The sequence below is a fragment of the Chinchilla lanigera genome, unplaced genomic scaffold (assembly GCF_000276665.1).
Source record: "Chinchilla lanigera isolate Chin_1 unplaced genomic scaffold, ChiLan1.0 scaffold00001, whole genome shotgun sequence".
Taxonomy (NCBI): Eukaryota; Metazoa; Chordata; class Mammalia; order Rodentia; family Chinchillidae; genus Chinchilla; species Chinchilla lanigera.
Window position 1 is genome coordinate 22698787 of NW_004955402.1, and position 18698 is coordinate 22717484.

Consider the following 18698-nt stretch of genomic DNA (forward strand, 5'->3'; position numbering starts at 1 on the left):
CCGGCTGCCGCCGCCCGCGAGACTGCGGTGGGAGTAGTTCCGCTCTCCGGGCGGAAGTGCGCGCGGCGATCTGGGGTGCTGACCAGCTGGCGTCATGGTGGTGCCTGTGCTAGAGGCTGCTCACGTGTTTTGCTGCCCGAACCGGGTACGGGGAGCCGTGAGCTGGAGCCCTGGGCCCGGAGGACTTCTGGCCTTTGGCACGTCCTGCTCGGTGGTTCTCTATGACCCTCAGGTAAAAGGACAGCTGGATGTCCTATGCCCTGTGTTTCCGTGGCCGAACCTGTTAGGCACCCCTGGGGCTGGACGATAAATTGCCCTCCAGAGCCAGGACACCGCGTGGTAGTGTAGTCTGCCCGGGAAGGAGGCCTTGCAGGGAGTCCCCCGTGGGCGCTGGTGTCCGTCCAGGCTCTCCGTCGCCCGTGTCCTGCCCGTGCTGTGTGAGCCCCGCGCTGACACCGGAGAGGAGATCCTTATCAGAAGCCGTCCCACGAGCTGTAGTACTATTTAAGAATCAATTTGAGTTTTAAAATAATTGAAATTTAGGTATGAATTAAAACCATCGTCCCACAGGTGCAATCTCAGCTCTGTATTTCGCTCAGTGTTGGTTAATTAACTTGTGTGATACTGAATTTCAAAGAGATATTATCGATATTTTAGCTAGGAGAATGCACCACTTGGGCAAAGATTCATAGGGAATAGGGATCCTAAGCACTGATTGTTAGGCAGAAGTTAACCATTCCCTGAGTTTGTGAGGTTTTAAAAAACTTGCCTCTCCGTATCAGACTTCCAAGTGAGTAGTTTTGCATGCTACCCATGTTTTGCTGTCATACCATTTTCCTGGTTGATTAAGATGATAAAGTTATTCTTGCATCTCAACATAAAAGTACAAAAGATGAAATGCAGACATGAACCAAGTGAAATTTCTCCTTTTAAAAAAATGAAATGTAGAAAATTAAAAAGCAGGACAGGAGATGTCTATGTGTCTTATTTTACTGTTTTATTAATTTGTAAAATTCTGTTATCCTTTGCAGAGTTACATTTCTATATAAAATTTTTTTATTCACTTTCCTGTACCTTGAGTTAGTTTATCATTTCTGGTTTTTGTTTCTTGTTAATTGGCATGATTCTTAAGTAGCAAGAGAAAGCACATAAAACCAAGGAAGTACTTTGTAGTTACTATCAACCCAGTATTGATTCAGTCATGGAAACGCATCTTTGTGCATCATTTCAATAGATTTATTTCCATACCGTCCATCACATTTTTATGGTGATTTAATGGCCATGTTAAGGGATTTAAACATATTAAAAAGTACTTTTTTGTTAAATATTTATTGGTTGGATGTTTAACTAGGCAGAGGAATAAGAGCAGGTTAAATGCTAAAATGAAGTTTTGCAAATTATGCTTATTTAGTTAGCATGCTTTGCGAACCCTTAATGTACTAGCATTCTATGTACTAGATGATGATGGCACAAGATAATGTGTATTTACCCCTTCCTAGTAAGGAATTTGATCTAGTGGGAGAAAGAAAGGAATATAGTAAATTGTTTCCCAACCTCAACTCATGCACGAAATATATTAGTTATATATATTTGTTTCTGCATGCCTTTTTCCTCGCTGTGAGAGTTAAAGCTGTTATATAAGCAGACATAAAGCTGGTACAATTGACAAAAGAGGAGCTGTAAAGAAGCAGTAGTTTTTGTTTTTGTTTTTGTTTTTGTTTTTTTACCAGTAATCAAACTCATGATCTCATGCTTGCTAGGCAGGCACTGTGCCCCTGAGCTATAGCCCCAGCCCCTTGTTTTGCTTTTTGAGACAGGGTCTTCTTATGTAGTTCAGGCTGACCTAGGCTCACTTTGTGGCCCAGGATGGCCTCAAATTCGTGATCCTCCTGCTTCAGCCTCCTGAAGTGCTGGGATTACAGGCGTGTGCCACCATGCCTGGCAAATTGTACTAGTTTTAGAATTAAAATCTTCAGTAGTGAGTGAAGGAAGGATGCTAAAGTGTGGCATGATTTGGTAAAAGCAGTGGGCTGAGGTTGAGGGGGAACCCTGATTTGCCTTGCAGGGATCTCTATCAGGGATATGTAAGAAGGCCTTAGTAGTTGTGGCTTCGAGACCTTGTTTCACTAAGGCTGAAGAACTTGCCACCTGATCAGCCATGGCATGGAAAGTGAACCATGCATTTGTATATGCTAATTATGAATTCCATGGTCAAAGGAGTTTTTGTTAATGAAACTCCCAAATTCATGCAGGCGTGGTAAAAGTAGTCCCAAAAGCCTGTGGAACACAAGGAAAACAATGCTTGTGTAGCTTAAGAGTGTCAAGGTGAGAAGAAGTATGTGACATCATGGAAGAGTAAACTGAACTAGGGAGATGCGAACCTGAGAGCTCAGTGTAATGAGAACACAAGACACTAGGAATGTGGAGAGTGTTGAAAAGCAGAAATGATCTAGAGTAAAGTAAGTAAAAGAGTTGAGCCACAGTTAAAAGTTTAACCAGTTGAGGGAGACAACTATGTTGTTGTAACTCTGATCTTATTACTGTCAAAACACAGAAGTCTGATTTTATTAGTTTGTTAATTCCTCTGTAGGATAAATTTACTGATTGCTGTTTTCTTTTAAGAAAAGGGTAGTTGTTACCAACCTGAATGGCCACACTTCTCGAGTCAATTGTGTACAGTGGATTTGTAGACAAGATGGCTGTAAGTATTATTAACTTGATTATTAAAGCTGATTTCAGTTGTTTTCGGAGAAAGTCTGGTTAGTCATTTTTCTTTCAACCTGTCTCTTAACTCATCATTATCTTATGTAATGTTACAGAATTCGAAAATAAAAGAAAAATGATGGTATGCTCAATGAAATGTCTGACCTGTCTTTTTAGTTTGTAGCAGTTGAAGCATGGATAACACAGCAGGGTTTAGGATGAAAGAGACACTTGGACTGTGGCAGTACTTTCCCACACCCCACCTTCAAAAGCCCACAGCCTTTGCTGGAAAATGTGTAAGTAGGGCCTAGGCTTAGACTGGCTTTCAGAAGACTCACTTTCCACATCTGTTTCTGTGACAGACCCCAATTTGCACCTGTTAGTACCCTGTGAAAAGTAAGGTCCGTATAGGACTAGATCAGATGTTCACAAGACTTATGAGGTCAAATTATTTTCATAATAAGACTAAAAAATAGTCATAGTTTTGTTCATATTTTGTCACAAATATATAGTGGAGTTTTCTAGCAGGGATATGATATGTGATAATGAAACAGATTAAATATGGAAGCAGATATAAAAATCCACCTGCAGCTAATACAATCAAACATTGAGATTTGCAGAAGTGTAAAACAGTATCTTTTCTCACAAACTTTTTGTTTTGAAATACATTGGGTTCCCTTCATCCTCAAGCCCATATTGTGGGCTTCCTCATAATTTCTTTTTTTAAGACAGAGTCTCTCTATGTACTTCAGCCTGACTTTGAACTCACTATGTAGCCCAGGCTGGCCTTGAACTCACAGCAGTCCTCCTGCCTTAGCCTCCCAAGTACTGGGACTATACGCATGTACCACCGTGCCTGCCCCCTCGTAATTTTAAAGCTAGCTATTAAATAAGTAGTCTTCAGATTTCTCAGTTTTAATTTCTAATATAGTTACATTAGTAATATGGCCCATATAATCAAAAGCTTTTGGGGAATCTTAGAACTTTTAAAAATTAATTTAAAAAAAAATTTTTTTTGCATTGAAAATTTTTATTAGCACATTTACAGTACATAGTGATTACAGTCATTGTGAGAAATTGGTACATGTAAAGAACACACCCCTTTTTTTCCTCACCTTCCCCTCTACCTTCTTTCTAAAAAAAGTTTTTTTCCAGCATCACATTCATTTATTTATTTTATAAATCCTTATAAAGTTAATTATCATAAGTACAGATTAGTAGCCGGAGTAGCAGGCCAAAAAAACAAAAACCATGAGACAATTATGTAAAATCAAGATACATTAGATATATTGTCCATGCTGGAAAACAATAACATTTTTTCTCTTTTTTAACCTATTGCCTGTCTTATTTATATATTGGGCTTCTCATAAGAGAAAATAAAATATTCAAGTCTGTGTGTCTAATTTATTTCACTTAACATTATGGTTTTTCTTTTTTTTTTTTTTTGGTTTTGGTTTTTCTCTGGTACCGGGAACCGAACTCACGACCTTGCACTTGCCAGGCAGGCGCTTTTGCCGCTGAGCTAAATCCCCAGCCCCAACATTATGGTTTTTCAAGGTCCATCCATTTTCCTACGAATGATTTTAGTCTGTCCTTCTTTATGGCAGAGTAGTACTCCACTGTGTATAAATACCACATTTTCCATATCCATTCATCTGTGAATGGGTACACAGGCTGCTTCCAAGATTATGCTACTATGAATTATGCTGCTGTAAACACGGGTATGCAGACATCATTGTGATATGATGTCTTTAACTTTCGGGAAGATAAGTAGAAGGGGAAGATTTAGGTCAAATGGAATTTCTCATTTCAGGTTTTTTTTTTAAGGTACCAGAAATTGAACTTAGGGCCGTGCACTTGCCAGGCAGGCACTATGCGACTGAGCTACATCTTTGGTCCTAGTTTTAGATTTTTGAGGCATCTCCATACTGATTTTCTATAGTAGTTGTATCAGTTTAGACTCCTAAGAAAAATGAGGAGGGCCCCCCACCAGCCTCTCCAGCATTTGATATTGGTTGATTTTTCAATGATTGCCGTTCTTTCTGGAGTAAGATGGAATCTCAGTGTTGTTTTAATTTGCATTTCTGGAATGGCCAGAGATGATGAACATTTTTAAAATGTATTTTTGGCTGTTTTTACTTTGTTATCTGAGAAGTCTCTATTCATTTCAGATGCCACTTTTTGATTGTTTCAATTTGAGATGTCTAATTTTTCTGAGTTCTTCATATATGTTAAATTTAGTCTCTTTTCTTTTTTGGAGACAGGGCTTTGGTATGTAGTCCAGGCTGGCCTCAAACTTGCAGCAATTCTCCTACCTCAATCTCCCATGTGCTGGGATTATAGGCATGTACCACCAAGTCTGGCTTCTTAGTCCTTTGACAAGTAGCTTGCAAAATTTTTCACCCATTTTGCAGATTGTCTCTACTCCATTGGTGATTTCCATTTGCTGTGCAGAGGGATCCTTAGAAAATTTAAAAGTGTGGAGTCCTGAGACCAAAAATTTTGAATTGCTATATTACTATGGATTATTTCTCTCCCATTTCTAAGATTCTTTTACTCTAGGATTCTTACTTAACATATTGGTGGTTTTTGAACGATTCTTTCAAAAATTTAATGGAATTTCCTTAAGTATCTTAAATATACCCATTCTGACTTACTTTTCATTCTAGAAACATTTATTGAAAACATTCTGTTCTTGGTAGGGAATTTCTTGAGTTAGTGAGACTTTGTTATGATTTTATTGTCACATAAAAAAAGTTTAATAAACTGTTTCAGTTGGTAAAGCAAGATTAGTCATGTATCACATTAAAATAAAAAAAATTAAATAGTACAGGGGTAGCTGTTAATTCAGTTGTTAAAACACAATTGTAATTACATTAATTGCTACCACATGACATCAAAAACTACTTGACTTTTAGTATAGGAATTTGTTATAAAATATTAATTTGGGCTTGTGTATTTCATCTTCCCTTTAAAAGTGAGTTACATAAAATGAATTACGTGTGCATCATTGCAGTCTGTAACTATGATGATTGATTTCCTCTAAGAAAAGGTCTCAACACTAGATACAGTAATTTAGGTATCCTTTCTGACCACTGCATCAGGGACATAAAATTTTAATACCACCATTTTATATTCTTAAGATGTCTGGTTTCTTCATATATTCTTATGTACCTTATTATACTTACTCTCAAAGTCATGAAAATATATGGCTTAATTTCTGTGATATATAGGAAACTGACGCCTAAGGTCACAAGTGGTTGGTAGCCGAGTTAGAATATGAAGCTGGGACTTCAGAGTTCAAGTCTAAGACTTGTTTTTATAGTTGACATTTTTAATTATACTCTTTAGACTGACTCCCAGCTGTCTCCCCTAAATATCTAGCACATATACTGGAAAAAGAAAATGGGCAATCCAAACCAAAGTTATATTATTTTCTTCTTTTTGGTACTTGTTTCTTTTCTAATTTCCGTGAAATTGTAAATATTTAAAAGAGCTATTTTGAAGTGTATCGCTAATCTCAAGAGTAATTCAAGCTTAATTAGAGCAGTTCACTATACTTTCTCATATAATGTTGTTCATTCAAAAAGTATTTAGTGTGAATCTAACAAGGTGACAGAGAAATTACTTTTTTGTTTTGTTTTGTTTTGTTTTTGTCTTTTTGAGACAGGGTCTCACTATGCAATTCAGGCTGGCCTTGAGCTTACTTTGTAGCCCAGGCTTGTCCTGAACTCACAACAGTCCTCCTGCCTCAGCCTCCCCAGTGCTGGGATTACAGGCGTGCACCACTATGCCCTGCGAGAAATTTACATTAAAGAACACCATGCAAAACAACTGGCCTGTACTGTTGTCACAAAAAAGAATGAAACTGAGAAATTATCCTAAGTTAAAGGAGATTTCAAAGATGTGGTTACCAGACGTGCAAATATGTGATTCTTAGATTCTGAATTCAAAACAAAACTACAAATGGTATTACTGGAATAATGTGGGTTATTTTAATATGGACTACATATTACATACTGGTACTATATCAGTATTAAAATTCTTGAATGTGATCATTGAGATAATATAGGGAAATGTTTAGGAGATACATGAAAAAGTCTGTGAGGATCAGCAGTCACAACGTTAGCGACTTTTATTAAAATTATTAACATACCTAAATTAATGGGGTTCACTGTAATATTCCCATACATGCATGTATTGTGTATTAATCATGTGTACCCACCCTTCTAGCTTCTCCCCTCTCCACACTACCCCCAGACCCCTTCCCTGTCCTACGTACTATAGTTTCTCTTATTTTTTTTTTTTTGTTTGTTTGTTTGTTTGTTTTTTTAGCTTCCACATGTGAGAGAAAATATATGATACCTGCATTTCTGTGTCTGGCTTACTTCACTTGCTGTGCTACTCTCTAGTTCCATTCCTTTTCTTGGAAATAATACGATTTCATTCTTTATGGCTGAATAATAACACTTCATTGTGTTTAAGGTTGGTTAGAAAATACAATGAATGTGTACATTTAAAAAATTATAGTAAAAGACATATTGACGTTAATACCTCCTAAGACCTCCCCCAACTCAAGTACACATATTCTGTCTTTCTTGCCACTTTTGCATGCAGTTCTGGAAGTCCTCTTTTGTGACTGACTTTAGTTGTGCTGACGTAGCTTCCTTGATATTTCCTCTGTCTTAGTCATACGACTTCAGGGAAGAGCCAGAGGTCAAACACTGCCAGATCTGCTGAATAACATGGATGAGGGCACACCGTAACATGCTTATTTGACAGAAATTGCTATAAATGTAACTGTAAACTGCTTCAGAAAGTGGCAAGAATGATGGGATAAGTGTGTTCCAAAATGAAGGGTAGCATTTAGAAAGGGATTAAAGACAATATACCCTTTACTATAATAATTTTTTAAAATCTAAACATGTTTTTGGTCACACCTCATATATATATCTTGTTTTTTCATTCACTGTTGAGCAACTTATTTTCAAATGTGTAGAAAATGTGTGTGCATACATGTATAGAGTGTATAAGATATAAGGTGTTCTTACATGTTTTCTGTTGCTTTGAAATTTTTAGAAATAGATGGAGGAATCAAATGAATTAAAATATTTACTGAGTTATAATTTTTTCAGCTCCTTCTACTGAATTAGTTTCTGGAGGATCTGATAATCAAGTTATTCACTGGGAAATAGAGAATAATCAGGTAAGTAGATATTTGAATTATAAGAAATGATACATCTTTTCATTTTTCCTTTCATTTTTTTCCTACATGATGTCCCCTCCTTTTTGCTTATCTGGAACCCAGATACTGTATCTTCTGTACTTCATACCCCTGTAATTTTCCCTCTGATAATTGTTCCCATCTGCCTATGCTGTCCATCATCTCTGCAAATTTCCTGTCATCTTGTAGTAATTTTCAGGCTGTTCTTACATGAACTGTTCAGTTTTCAGTGGTAGTAAATATCAATACTGCTGTGTTGATAGGGCAGCTGTTAATAGGGCAGCTGCTGCCAGGTGAATGCAGAGCTGCATAATTCTGAATGATACAGTACATGGTATGGATGGTTCTCTACCCTTGGACAGTTAGGTTTTTTTCCCACTGGTAATCAAAAACATGAAAAGATTAGTGTCTTAGACATTTGAACACCTGCCACATAGAAGAAATAGTTAAGGCAAAGACCTGTTCATGAAACAGGTACAGTACATAGTTTTGAAGGCATAATGTACTTGAATAAAAAGGTGGTTTTTGAGTTGGATTTTAAAATGTAGGATGATTATCTTGGGAGCAATTAAAAGAGCAGGATTCCAGGTAACACAGAAATGGCAATTCCCAAAATTATTACATGTATGAAACTCCCCTCCCCCCATTAAATCTCTTGGCATCCCTTGGAACTCTGAGGAAGACAATTTTGGAAATATGAGCTAATACATTGTGGGTAATAATGCTGGACAGGTGGTGTAGGAGAAAGTCATGTTGGAGTTTGAATACTAGCTTTAAGCATCTGTTCTTTATTGGTCAGTATTTGGAAGTCAGTGATGATTTCTAAAGCATAGGAGTATGCCTGTCAGAAGATTAATTGACGGTAGTGTGGCAAATTAAAGAGAGAAAAATATGAAGGCAACAAAATCAGGTATGTTTTCAAAGGAAAAGTGAGTTTGGCATAAGAGGGTAGATGTCAAAGGAGTGGGAATCTTATCTGGTGGGCAGGGGAATGAGTAATCAAAACCAGTGGGATTCTGTCTGAGGGCCCTTGGAGAAAGGTGCTTTTACTGAGAAAAATAGGCAAGTAGGAAGGAAGATGTGACCTCATTTGTAGAAGTCCTGTGCATTCCTGGCTGGATGCCCAGGCTTACCCTCAGAAACACAGGGCAGGTGTGAAGGTGGGATTCTGGAGTTTCTTGCACTTGAATAAGAACACCAAAGTGGGAGAATGCAGTAAACTTGGCTTCTGCTAGGATTAACCTTAGCAGAAAAGTCCAGAGAGGGGTATTTTAATATCATTTATTTTTGAGACTTTGAGATTTGCAAGAGTCTGTCCTCAATGCTTCCCCAAGCTTTGCCTGACATTAGAGAGAGGATTGCAGGCAAGCAAATATATGATGGGACACAGCAGAGAGAATGTGAGGCCAGACAGGGATGGTGAGAAGGGAGATGAAAGGTGTAAAAGAGGGATGAAAGGAATTAGGACAGTGAGAGGAAGGGGAATTGTAACTTCCTTAAAGGCTTAAATGTTCTTTCCCGTGTGTATTTCCATGCACACAGGTGCTCAGTGCACCTTGACTGATGATAAAAGGAAATAATGCTAAGCTGCTATAATGACAGGTTTGGGTCTTTGAACAGTAAGTATTGTTTTTTTAAAAAGCTGGTAAACGAGAAGTTTCTTCTGTTTGTTTTTAAAAGTTGTCTGGTAGTTGAACTGTAACTGCTCAAAAAAATGAAATGAGTATTTTCAATGGATTTGCTTGGGGATCATGATACAGAGTCATGTAAAGACAGTGTATAAAAACAGAAAACTGTAAAGAAGGAAAAAACTATAAAATCTGAGAAGAGTTAACTTTCTGTTGAACATCATTCTAGATCTCTAGTTCTATGAGTAATTATGTACAAAGAGATTTTACTATTTGTGAGTCTTTTAAAAATACTTTTTTTTAATAAGTCAGAGTTTAGTGATTACAGGAAGTTTGTGCATAGACCCTTATGCATAAAGATTAGCAACTTTCTTGAGTTGCAGAGTTCTGCTTAAGTAATTGGGAAAACAACTGAGGAGGCATTTAGGGAACACTTGTGTTTCAGCAGATGACAATATGCAGGAGAGGTCTCTTAAAGTAATAATGGAATCTCACACATTTGAAAGAAATTCGTAAAAAATAGACCTGGATTGGAGGTGTAGCTCAGTGGTAGAGCATCTGGCTAGTGAGAAGCCCTAGGTTCTACCATCAGCACTACAAAAAGCAAAACAAAACAAAAGGCTGCAAAGGAGTAGTGGAAAGTTGTCAGAGGGAATATTAATTACCTGGTGAGCAGATAGATTTGATAAGCAAATGGAATTTCTCTTTTCTGTTTTTCTGTTTTGGAGCCATACTTGATTTAGGCAAGTATCACAATTGGATGCTAAAAGTACTTGATAAAAGTTTGATAGGGAATAAACTATTTATTCAATCCCAAAGTGTACTCAGACATTATCACCAAGCAAAACATTAACTACACAGTGGGGGAAAAAAACGCCTATAGATACTATCTTGTAAGAAACAAGATTAACTTAACTAAAACTTGAACAAACTGACTTCTGTATCTTTTTTGTTTTTTTGGTACTGGGAATCGAGCTCAGGACCTTGTAATTGTCAGGCAGGCATTATGCCGCTGAGCTACATTCCTGGCCCGACTTCTGTATCTTGATGGTGTACATTTATGTAGTAATGCTGTCAGAATGTATATGTTGAATCTGTTCATGAGGAAACATCTGACTGCACCAAAAGGAAGAGCATTCCACAAATTTGGCCTATGTTAAAAAATGTCAGTGTCGTGGACATCTTTCAGTAACAGTAGGCATGTGTTTATTTACATTATCCTTTTTATTGACCTCAATGTATATCTGCTATAATTTACTTAATCAGTTCCTTATTAATAATTTTAGGTTAATTGTGATTTTTGACTACTACAAACAGTATGTGGTGAAGATAATTCTTTTGTCTTCTATTCACTAGTGCTGTTTTTTTCCCTTTTTTTGTCTTTTTGGGACAGGGTCTCACTATACAGTTCAGAGTGGCCTTGGTCTCGAACTTGCAACAGTCCTCCTGCCTCAGCCACCCAAGTGTTGGGATTATAGGCATGCACCACCATGCCTGGCTAGTGCTATTTTCTTTAGATTCTTTGCTGTGTCAATGAATGTACATTTTGTTCTGTTAAGTCAGACAGGCTTCTTGAAAGTTCCCATTCTCTTCAACTTAGAGAACCTATTCTTGGGCCAGGTATTATTTGGCGGGGGTCAAGCTTTTTATTTATTTATTTATGTATTTATGTATTTATTTGCAGGTTTGACTTTATGCCTTCCCACTGAACTATATCCCCAACCCTTTTTATTTTACTTTATTTTATTTTATTTATTTATTTATTGTCTTTTTGAGACAGTGTCTCACTATGCAGTTCAGGCTGGCCTTGAGCTCACTTTGTAGCCCAGGCTGGTCTCACATTCACAGTGATCCTCCTGCCTCAGCCTCCCAAGTGCTGAGATTACAGGCGTGTGCCACCAGGGCATTCTTTTTATTTTTGAGGCATGATTTTGCTATACCTTTCATCCTGTGACTCCAGCTAAATAAAGGTAAAATGATCAATTTTTTTGTGTCATGGTGCTTTTGTTATTCTGATTCAGCTTTTAAAAGCCATTCATCTCCAAGGCCATGAAGGACCTGTTTATGCGGTGCATGCTGTTTACCAGAGAACAGCGTCAGATGCTGCGTTGCACACACTGATAGTATCTGCATCTTCAGATTCTACTGTCCGATTCTGGTCTAAAAAGGGTTCAGAAGGTAAGTTTGGCTGCATTATAATCCAGATAAATGAAATAGTAATTATTAAATGACAACTAGAATAACATCCATGTGAATTTTCCAAATTTCTAAGTAAGTTTGTTTGTTTTTTTGGTTTTTGTTTTTTGAGACGGGTCTCACTGTGTAGTTCAGGCTGGCCTTGAGCTTATTGTGTAGCCCAGGCTGGTCTTAAACTTGTGGTGATACTCCTGTCTCAGCCTCCTGAGTTTGGGGATTATAGGAGTGTGCCACCACACCTGATTTTCAAATAACTTTTAAATGTTCAGGTTTTTTAAATACTTTCTCAAAATTCCTGTACAGCAAACTGTTAGACAGTGTAAATTTATTTTAAGCCTTTTCATATGAATCATTTTGTTCCCTATAACATTGTTGAAATTTGGCCATTTAATTTCACATGGTCAGTGGGGCCTCAGGATTGAACTTTGTCATCTCCTTGTTGACACCCAGAGCTGTGAGAATTCTACCTAACTTTTCTAGGTATGTAAGCTCAGAGATATTCATGGCATTTTTTATTGTTTCTTAGTAACATGCCTTCAGACCTTGACCTTTGGAAATGGATTTGCTCTGGCTCTGTCCTTATTCTTTTTGCCTGGTACTGATGGTGAGTATCCTTCTAAAAGAATAATATAAAGTATGTGCATATCTCCATATTACCAGAACCTAAAAGGAACATATGATGTCTTAGTTTTGTATCTAGATCTTATTTTAATTTTTTTTTTGTGGCGCCAGAAATGGAACAAATGGTCTCACATGTGCTATGCAAACACTCTACTACTGAGATAGCCCCTAACTCTGGATATAGATGTATTCATGAAAAAAATTCAGATGTGGATAACATTTTGGTAAAATATTCAGATGGTCTAACTATGTAGAACATGAGGTTAAGGAAAGACTACTAACAATTTTGGTGGCTGTTCAAAATGTAATTGACTTAATATATACTCAAGATTGATACTGTTTGTGAAATAGATTATGAATGTGTATAGATATAATTTAGGGGTTGTATCTGATTCTTTAGAAAGTAAAAGTCTTGAATAAGTTGAAAATTACTGAAGATGGTCCTTGTGAATATTTCTATGAAGGTGACAACTGCTTCATATCCTGCATGATGAGATGACTGCAAATCTCCAGACAGAAAAAGTTTTCTTTTGCTCTGCAACCCATCTGCCCTTGTCTTTTTTTTTTTTTTTTTTTTTTTTTTTAATTTTGAGACAGGATCTCCCTATGCAGTTCAGGTTGGCATTGAACTCAGTGTGTAGCCAAGGTTGACTTGAAACTCTGAAGAGATCATCCTGCCTCAGCCTCCAGAGTCCTGAGATTACAGATGTGACCCATCACATCTGGCTTTTTCTTTTCTTTATCTTCCATGAAGATGATAGCTAATGTGAAGTAATTCTCTTCACCTCTTTTGTTACCTGAGGACAGATTGGTGGTGAGAGGCAGGGCCTGGAAGCACCAACCTCTCCTGCCTTTTGCAGTAGGAACTGCTTCACATTTAGCTTCTGTTTTGTGTGAAGGTTCCTCAAGAGAAGCTGCAAACCCAATGGTTTAATAACATAGAATCTCATTTCTTCCCACTGACGTTGAGAATAAGTGACTAGCTACTCTAGCTTTGAAAAACACATTTAGTAGTAGCAGGACATTTTCTTAGAAAAGAATTTCTATGTTTTCTTGCTCCAGAGTCATTAGAGCTGTCCTTTGATAATGTGGTTTTTTTTAAATCTTATTAAGGAAAGCTAATTATAGTCACACCTTTCATTGCTTTTTAGCTACATATTTATTTACATGCTTTTACTTTTAGTGTTGAGTTTGTTCTCAAAATGTAAAGTCCTTCAAGTCATAAACGTTCATAAACCATTGTGTAGTAGCTGTGATGCTAGGCTCGTAGTAACTCAGGTTTATTCAGTTGGGCTGACAAAGTTTCATACTCATCTTTTGGCTGATGTGATAAAAATCTTTTGCCCTGCTTGCTCTTGAGCTTCTTTTTCACTGTTTGTTCTGTCATAAGTGAAATAGAATGGAGTTACTAATTATCTCAGTGAAATAATAGTTGATATTTACCAAATAACAATTGAATAGAATGTTTTAGAGTGTCTATTTTATTGTGGAGACTTTCTGTGTTTTGTGTTTTGTGGTTCTGGGGGTTAAGCCTAGGGCCCCGTGCATACCGGGCAAATCCTCCAAAACTGAGGTATATCCACAGCCCTTTTCATTACTCTTATTTTGAGACAGAGTCTGGCTGAGTTATCTAGGCTGGCCTCAAACTTGTAATCTTGCTGCTTCAGCCTCCTGAGTAGCAGGCAAGTGCCATCACACCTGGCTCTTGGAGACATTTATTGAGCACTTCTAATTCATTGTTCAGTGATGCAAGAAACAAGTCTGAGTTCATCATTTAGGCTTAGAATCTACATGGGGGATCATACTTTTGATGGAGTACTCACAGTAATGCTTATTTTCCCCCTTGCAGTACCGATATTAGCCTGTGGTGATGATGATTGCAAAATTCACTTATTTGTGCAACAGAATGATCAGGTAATTAATGATATTTATCTTAAGACTAGAATGATGTTTGGCTTAGTGATACATCTTAATACGGACTTTTTAATTACAGAATTTAGGGAATGTTGTAATTCCAACCCAGATAATCCAATAGGGAAATCTTTTCTGACAGTCCTATGTTAGATGGTCTTGTACTCTGTGTACATCCAGAAACTGATGCCTTGACTACCAGGTTAGGGAGAAATAAGTCACTAGGTGCAGGAAGGAAATAAGTATGCTCCTGTGTGTGTGTTTGTGTGTATTTTCCTTAAATGCTTTAAGTGAGGTTTAATATACCTACAGTGAAGCATCCTGGTAGTTTATTCTGAGCTTTAGTCTTCTTTTTGGTGGTGGTGGAGATTGGACCCAGGGCCTTACACATGCTAGGTAAACATTCTACCCCTGAACTGCAGCCCCAACTGCTTGCTGAGCTTTAATCTTGTAAACATTTAAATCACTTGAATACTACAGACTATTGTATTTATTCAGTGTTGCTCAATTAATGATTTAGATATTACATGATGAATTTTATCACCAAATGAGTGTTTTAGTCTATATCTGATTAGGTAATGTTTTCAGTAAAAATGATACAAAACTGAGATCAAGTGAAGTCATTGATATGCATGAAAAATGTTAAATTCTTACTTTAATCCCCATGAATTTTTTATCTTACTAGTTTCAGAAAGTGCTTTTTCTCTGTGGACATGAAGATTGGATAAGAGGTGTAGAGTGGGCAGCCTTTGGTTAGTATGAAATTTTGCTAACATACAGACGGTGGGGACAAGTATAAGTAACTTCTTAGAAAGCAGCCTCTTATATTTTAAGTTTTCCTTGTGTATTACCTTTTTATTGTTCCAACTAGAAAATAAGAAATATTAATTGAGAAGAAAACAAATGGATATTCACAAAATGACACCAGCTGTCTTGTGTGCATGCAGACATTTTTGAAAAGTTCTTTGTAGAACTTAGTACTATCTGTGAAAGTATGGCCTTTTTGGGGGATGGTGGGGGTACTGGGAATTGAACTCAGTTCCTTGTGCTTGCCAGGCAGGTGCTGTGCCGCTGAGCTGGTGCAAAGTATGGCTTTTTATGAAAGTATGTTAGTATTGCACATATAATTATCATTGTTATTAAAAATGAATGTAGGTCAAATGACTGAAGGGTAAGGAAACAAAGTATTTTTTCAGGAAATCTAGAAATGTACCTATTGTAAGGAGAAAGTCTTCTACAAGCAGTTAAGAATATAATGTTTTAAAAATAATAGAATATTTTTTTTTAATTAGGTAGAGATATTTTCCTAGCAAGCTGTTCACAAGATTGCCTGATAAGAATATGGAGGCTCTATATAAAATCGACATCTTCAGAAATACAAGATGATAAAATAAGACTGAAGGAAAATACTTTTACCATAGAAAATGAAGGTAACAGTGAAAATATTTGATGTTAAAATGCGTAGGTCTTCTTGTGATTATTCATTTCACCACGTGCCTGTGTCAAATTTAGTTTTTTAGGAAAATAAGATTCTGTTCTTTGATTTATGAAAGTATCAAATGAATTTATAAAATGTTACTGAATTTTCTGTTTCAAGATAGGAAGTCCTAATGAACCAATGTGAATTGTCCCTACTTTTGCAGGTATATTCATAAGAGACAATCTGAATCTTTGTATTTGAATACCATATGCAATTTAGGTTTTCCTGTTCTGCCATTAGAACAGAATCCCTGGTTGGTAGATCTTGTTGGAATGTTGTACTTAGAGGATGTATTTTTGGATGTGTTTTGGATGTGTATCTGAGTTATAAAGTCAGTACTCAGTAAGCATTGTTCACGTAGGTTTGTAGTTATTTATTATTCTTCTTGGTTTTAAAGCCCATTAGAATTGAGAATTTGTTAATAAAGTTTTATGAGGAGAACAAGAAATGATGTAACCAGTGAATTGTAAGTACCTGTGCCCAAATATGAAACTTTTCATGATATTTTTGATTATTTTATTTTAAAAGTCAAAATACTGATTTAGTCTCCATTATTTAAAATTTTATTTAAATTTATTTACTTACTATGGTACTGGGGAGTCAAAGCTGTGTATATATTACATATGTTTGTGAAGTATAACAACTTTTCAGAAACTTAAAAAAATTCTTTAATATTTATGACTAAGTAGAGAAAACTACAGAGAGAAACTTATCTTTAGAATTTTTTCTCCTATAATTTTAAACAGTGGGTGAGATTGTGAAATTTAGAATGCATGTTCTTTTTGTTGAATCTCAGTAATTACCCTTTGTTCTGATTTTTTTATTTTACATAATGGCACCACTAATGTGGTTGTACAAATGTTGCCTTGAGAAGGCTTTGAGGGAAGAATACCTTGACTGCTTTTGTTGTAGGCAGTAAAGCAACCTTTGGAGTTACTCTGGAGACTGTGTTGGCTGGTCATGAAAACTGGGTGAATGCAGTTCACTGGCAACCTTCATTTTACAAAGGTAGGAAAAAAATGGCCATAATTTTAAGCTGACTAGCTGGATATTGTTTGGATTGTGATTAGAAATCTCAAATATAAGACATTTTCAAGTTGGTAGAACGTAAGGTGCTTTCCTGGTATGCTGGATACTCAGTTCCAGTGAAAGTTGCTTCGGTAAGTGGGCAAAGTGTGCTTCTTGCCATGATGCCAGAACTGTCATACTTTGTTATCTTTATCTTTTAACAGTTTCTCCCTAGTCATGAAGGGGCTTAAGAAAAACTTGACTTTTTTTTTCTTTTGTGGTATTGGAGGGTTGAACCCAGACCTTCTCACTGAGCTACATCTATAGCCCATTTTTTTTGAGACAGGATCTGACTAAATTCCCAGAGCGAGATCAAACTTGAACTCCTTCTGCCTCAGCCTCCTATAGTGGCAGGATTACAGGTGTGTGTCACCATACCTGGCTCAAAAGAAACTGACTTTCAAGTCAGCCTCACTGAAATCTTTAAAATACATTATTTGTGAAAAATTAAGACGGTCTTTTCTTTCGCCCTTAACCTTCATTGATGGAGTGTTGTTTTTTGGGGGGCGGGGGAGTTTTTTTTGAGACAGGGTCTCACTGTGTAGCCCAAGATGGCCTCAGACTCACAGTGATCTTCCTGCCTCAGAACACCTAGTGCTGGGATTACAGGCGTGTGCCACCATGCCTGGTAAGGAGTGGTGATTTTACTATGCCTAAACTGGTGCTGACTATAGAGTTGAGTAAGACATAGCCTCGTGTTCTTCCCCTAACCTCTTCCCCAAAACAAGAATTGTGGTAATTAATGCCTGGGTAATGACCAGTCAGCTCTTATATTTGCTGCAGTTACAATTATTTTTTCTTTATGGGCCAACTCTGATTTGTTCCATGTGGCTTTGCCTAGTGGCTTCTTCCTTGCCCATCCATAACACCTCCATTTTGTCAGCCCAAGCCTTTTATTATCAGCTAAAACAGGTGTCAGTACCTACTTGGTACTAGCAGTTACTGCTTTATCATCTCTACACCATAGAACCAGCTAGTTGAAGCATTTAAGTTCAAGTGACAGCATTGATTTCTATAGAGATTATATTGTGTTCATATTAGGTAACTCATACTTTTTTATGAAGAAAAGTACAAATATGTACAGCATTGTTGAGGCACTGTGAGTGTAAATGAGGATGTATAGAGGGCTAGAATGTAGCTGAGTGGTAGACTGCTTGCCCAGCTTGTGAGAGGCACTGGGTTTGATCTCTAGCACTACTACTAAGAAAAAAAAATTATGTACATAAAAAACAGGGGCTGGCATGTACTGTACCAGTTAGTTGGTTCTGTGTATGATCTTAGAAGCACATGTTTAATTTAAAAACTAGAAAGAAACCTCAATCTTACTTTTACTAAACCTTCGAAATTATATTTTCACTGTTAAATAAAAATAAGAGGAGGCCATTGTTTTGGACAAAGCAGCTTATATTATATACCAGGGCCCAGCAGACTATACAAAAAATCATAATGGTCATTCATGTTAAAGTTCTGCCTCTCTAAGCTAAAACTAAACTTTATCCGACCTTCCAAGAGATCAGGATTAGAGAGGTAATAGCCAAATTTTCCATGTTTTTTTTTTAAAAGGATTTATAGATACTGAGAACCTTTGTGTGTTCTTTTGAGCCCTCCCAGTGCATCCTCTGTAAGGCAGCTATAGTACTGAATTGAGTGCATATCATTTCATGCATGTTTTTGTATTTTTATTACCATAAACATTTTTATTGCCATAAACATACTGCTTTATAGTTATTAAAACTTTCTATCAGTATGTATTTATCCTTTTACAATGTTCGTTTTTAGTTTAATATGTTTTAGAGATTTATCCATTTTGATTCATATAGTTCTAATTATTTTTTATTATAATATTCCATTGCCTGAATATACCTTG

General features: G+C 36.8%; 1 protein-coding gene across 2 annotated transcripts in view; it reads left to right on the forward strand.

Annotated features, from left to right (window-relative positions):
• The first annotated feature begins 30 nt into the window (after nucleotides 1–30).
• Elp2 (elongator acetyltransferase complex subunit 2) overlaps nucleotides 31–18698 on the forward strand; it is a 43875-nt gene continuing 25207 nt past the window's right edge. For both annotated transcript variants that reach the window (XM_005372807.2, XM_005372808.2), the window contains exons 1-9: nucleotides 31–232; nucleotides 2623–2701; nucleotides 7839–7909; nucleotides 11577–11733; nucleotides 12278–12355; nucleotides 14222–14286; nucleotides 14969–15035; nucleotides 15576–15713; nucleotides 16676–16771. In XM_005372807.2, coding sequence (XP_005372864.1) covers nucleotides 95–232; nucleotides 2623–2701; nucleotides 7839–7909; nucleotides 11577–11733; nucleotides 12278–12355; nucleotides 14222–14286; nucleotides 14969–15035; nucleotides 15576–15713; nucleotides 16676–16771 — 889 coding nt within the window. In that variant the 5' untranslated portion in view covers nucleotides 31–94. The remainder of the gene's footprint in view (nucleotides 233–2622; nucleotides 2702–7838; nucleotides 7910–11576; nucleotides 11734–12277; nucleotides 12356–14221; nucleotides 14287–14968; nucleotides 15036–15575; nucleotides 15714–16675; nucleotides 16772–18698) is intronic.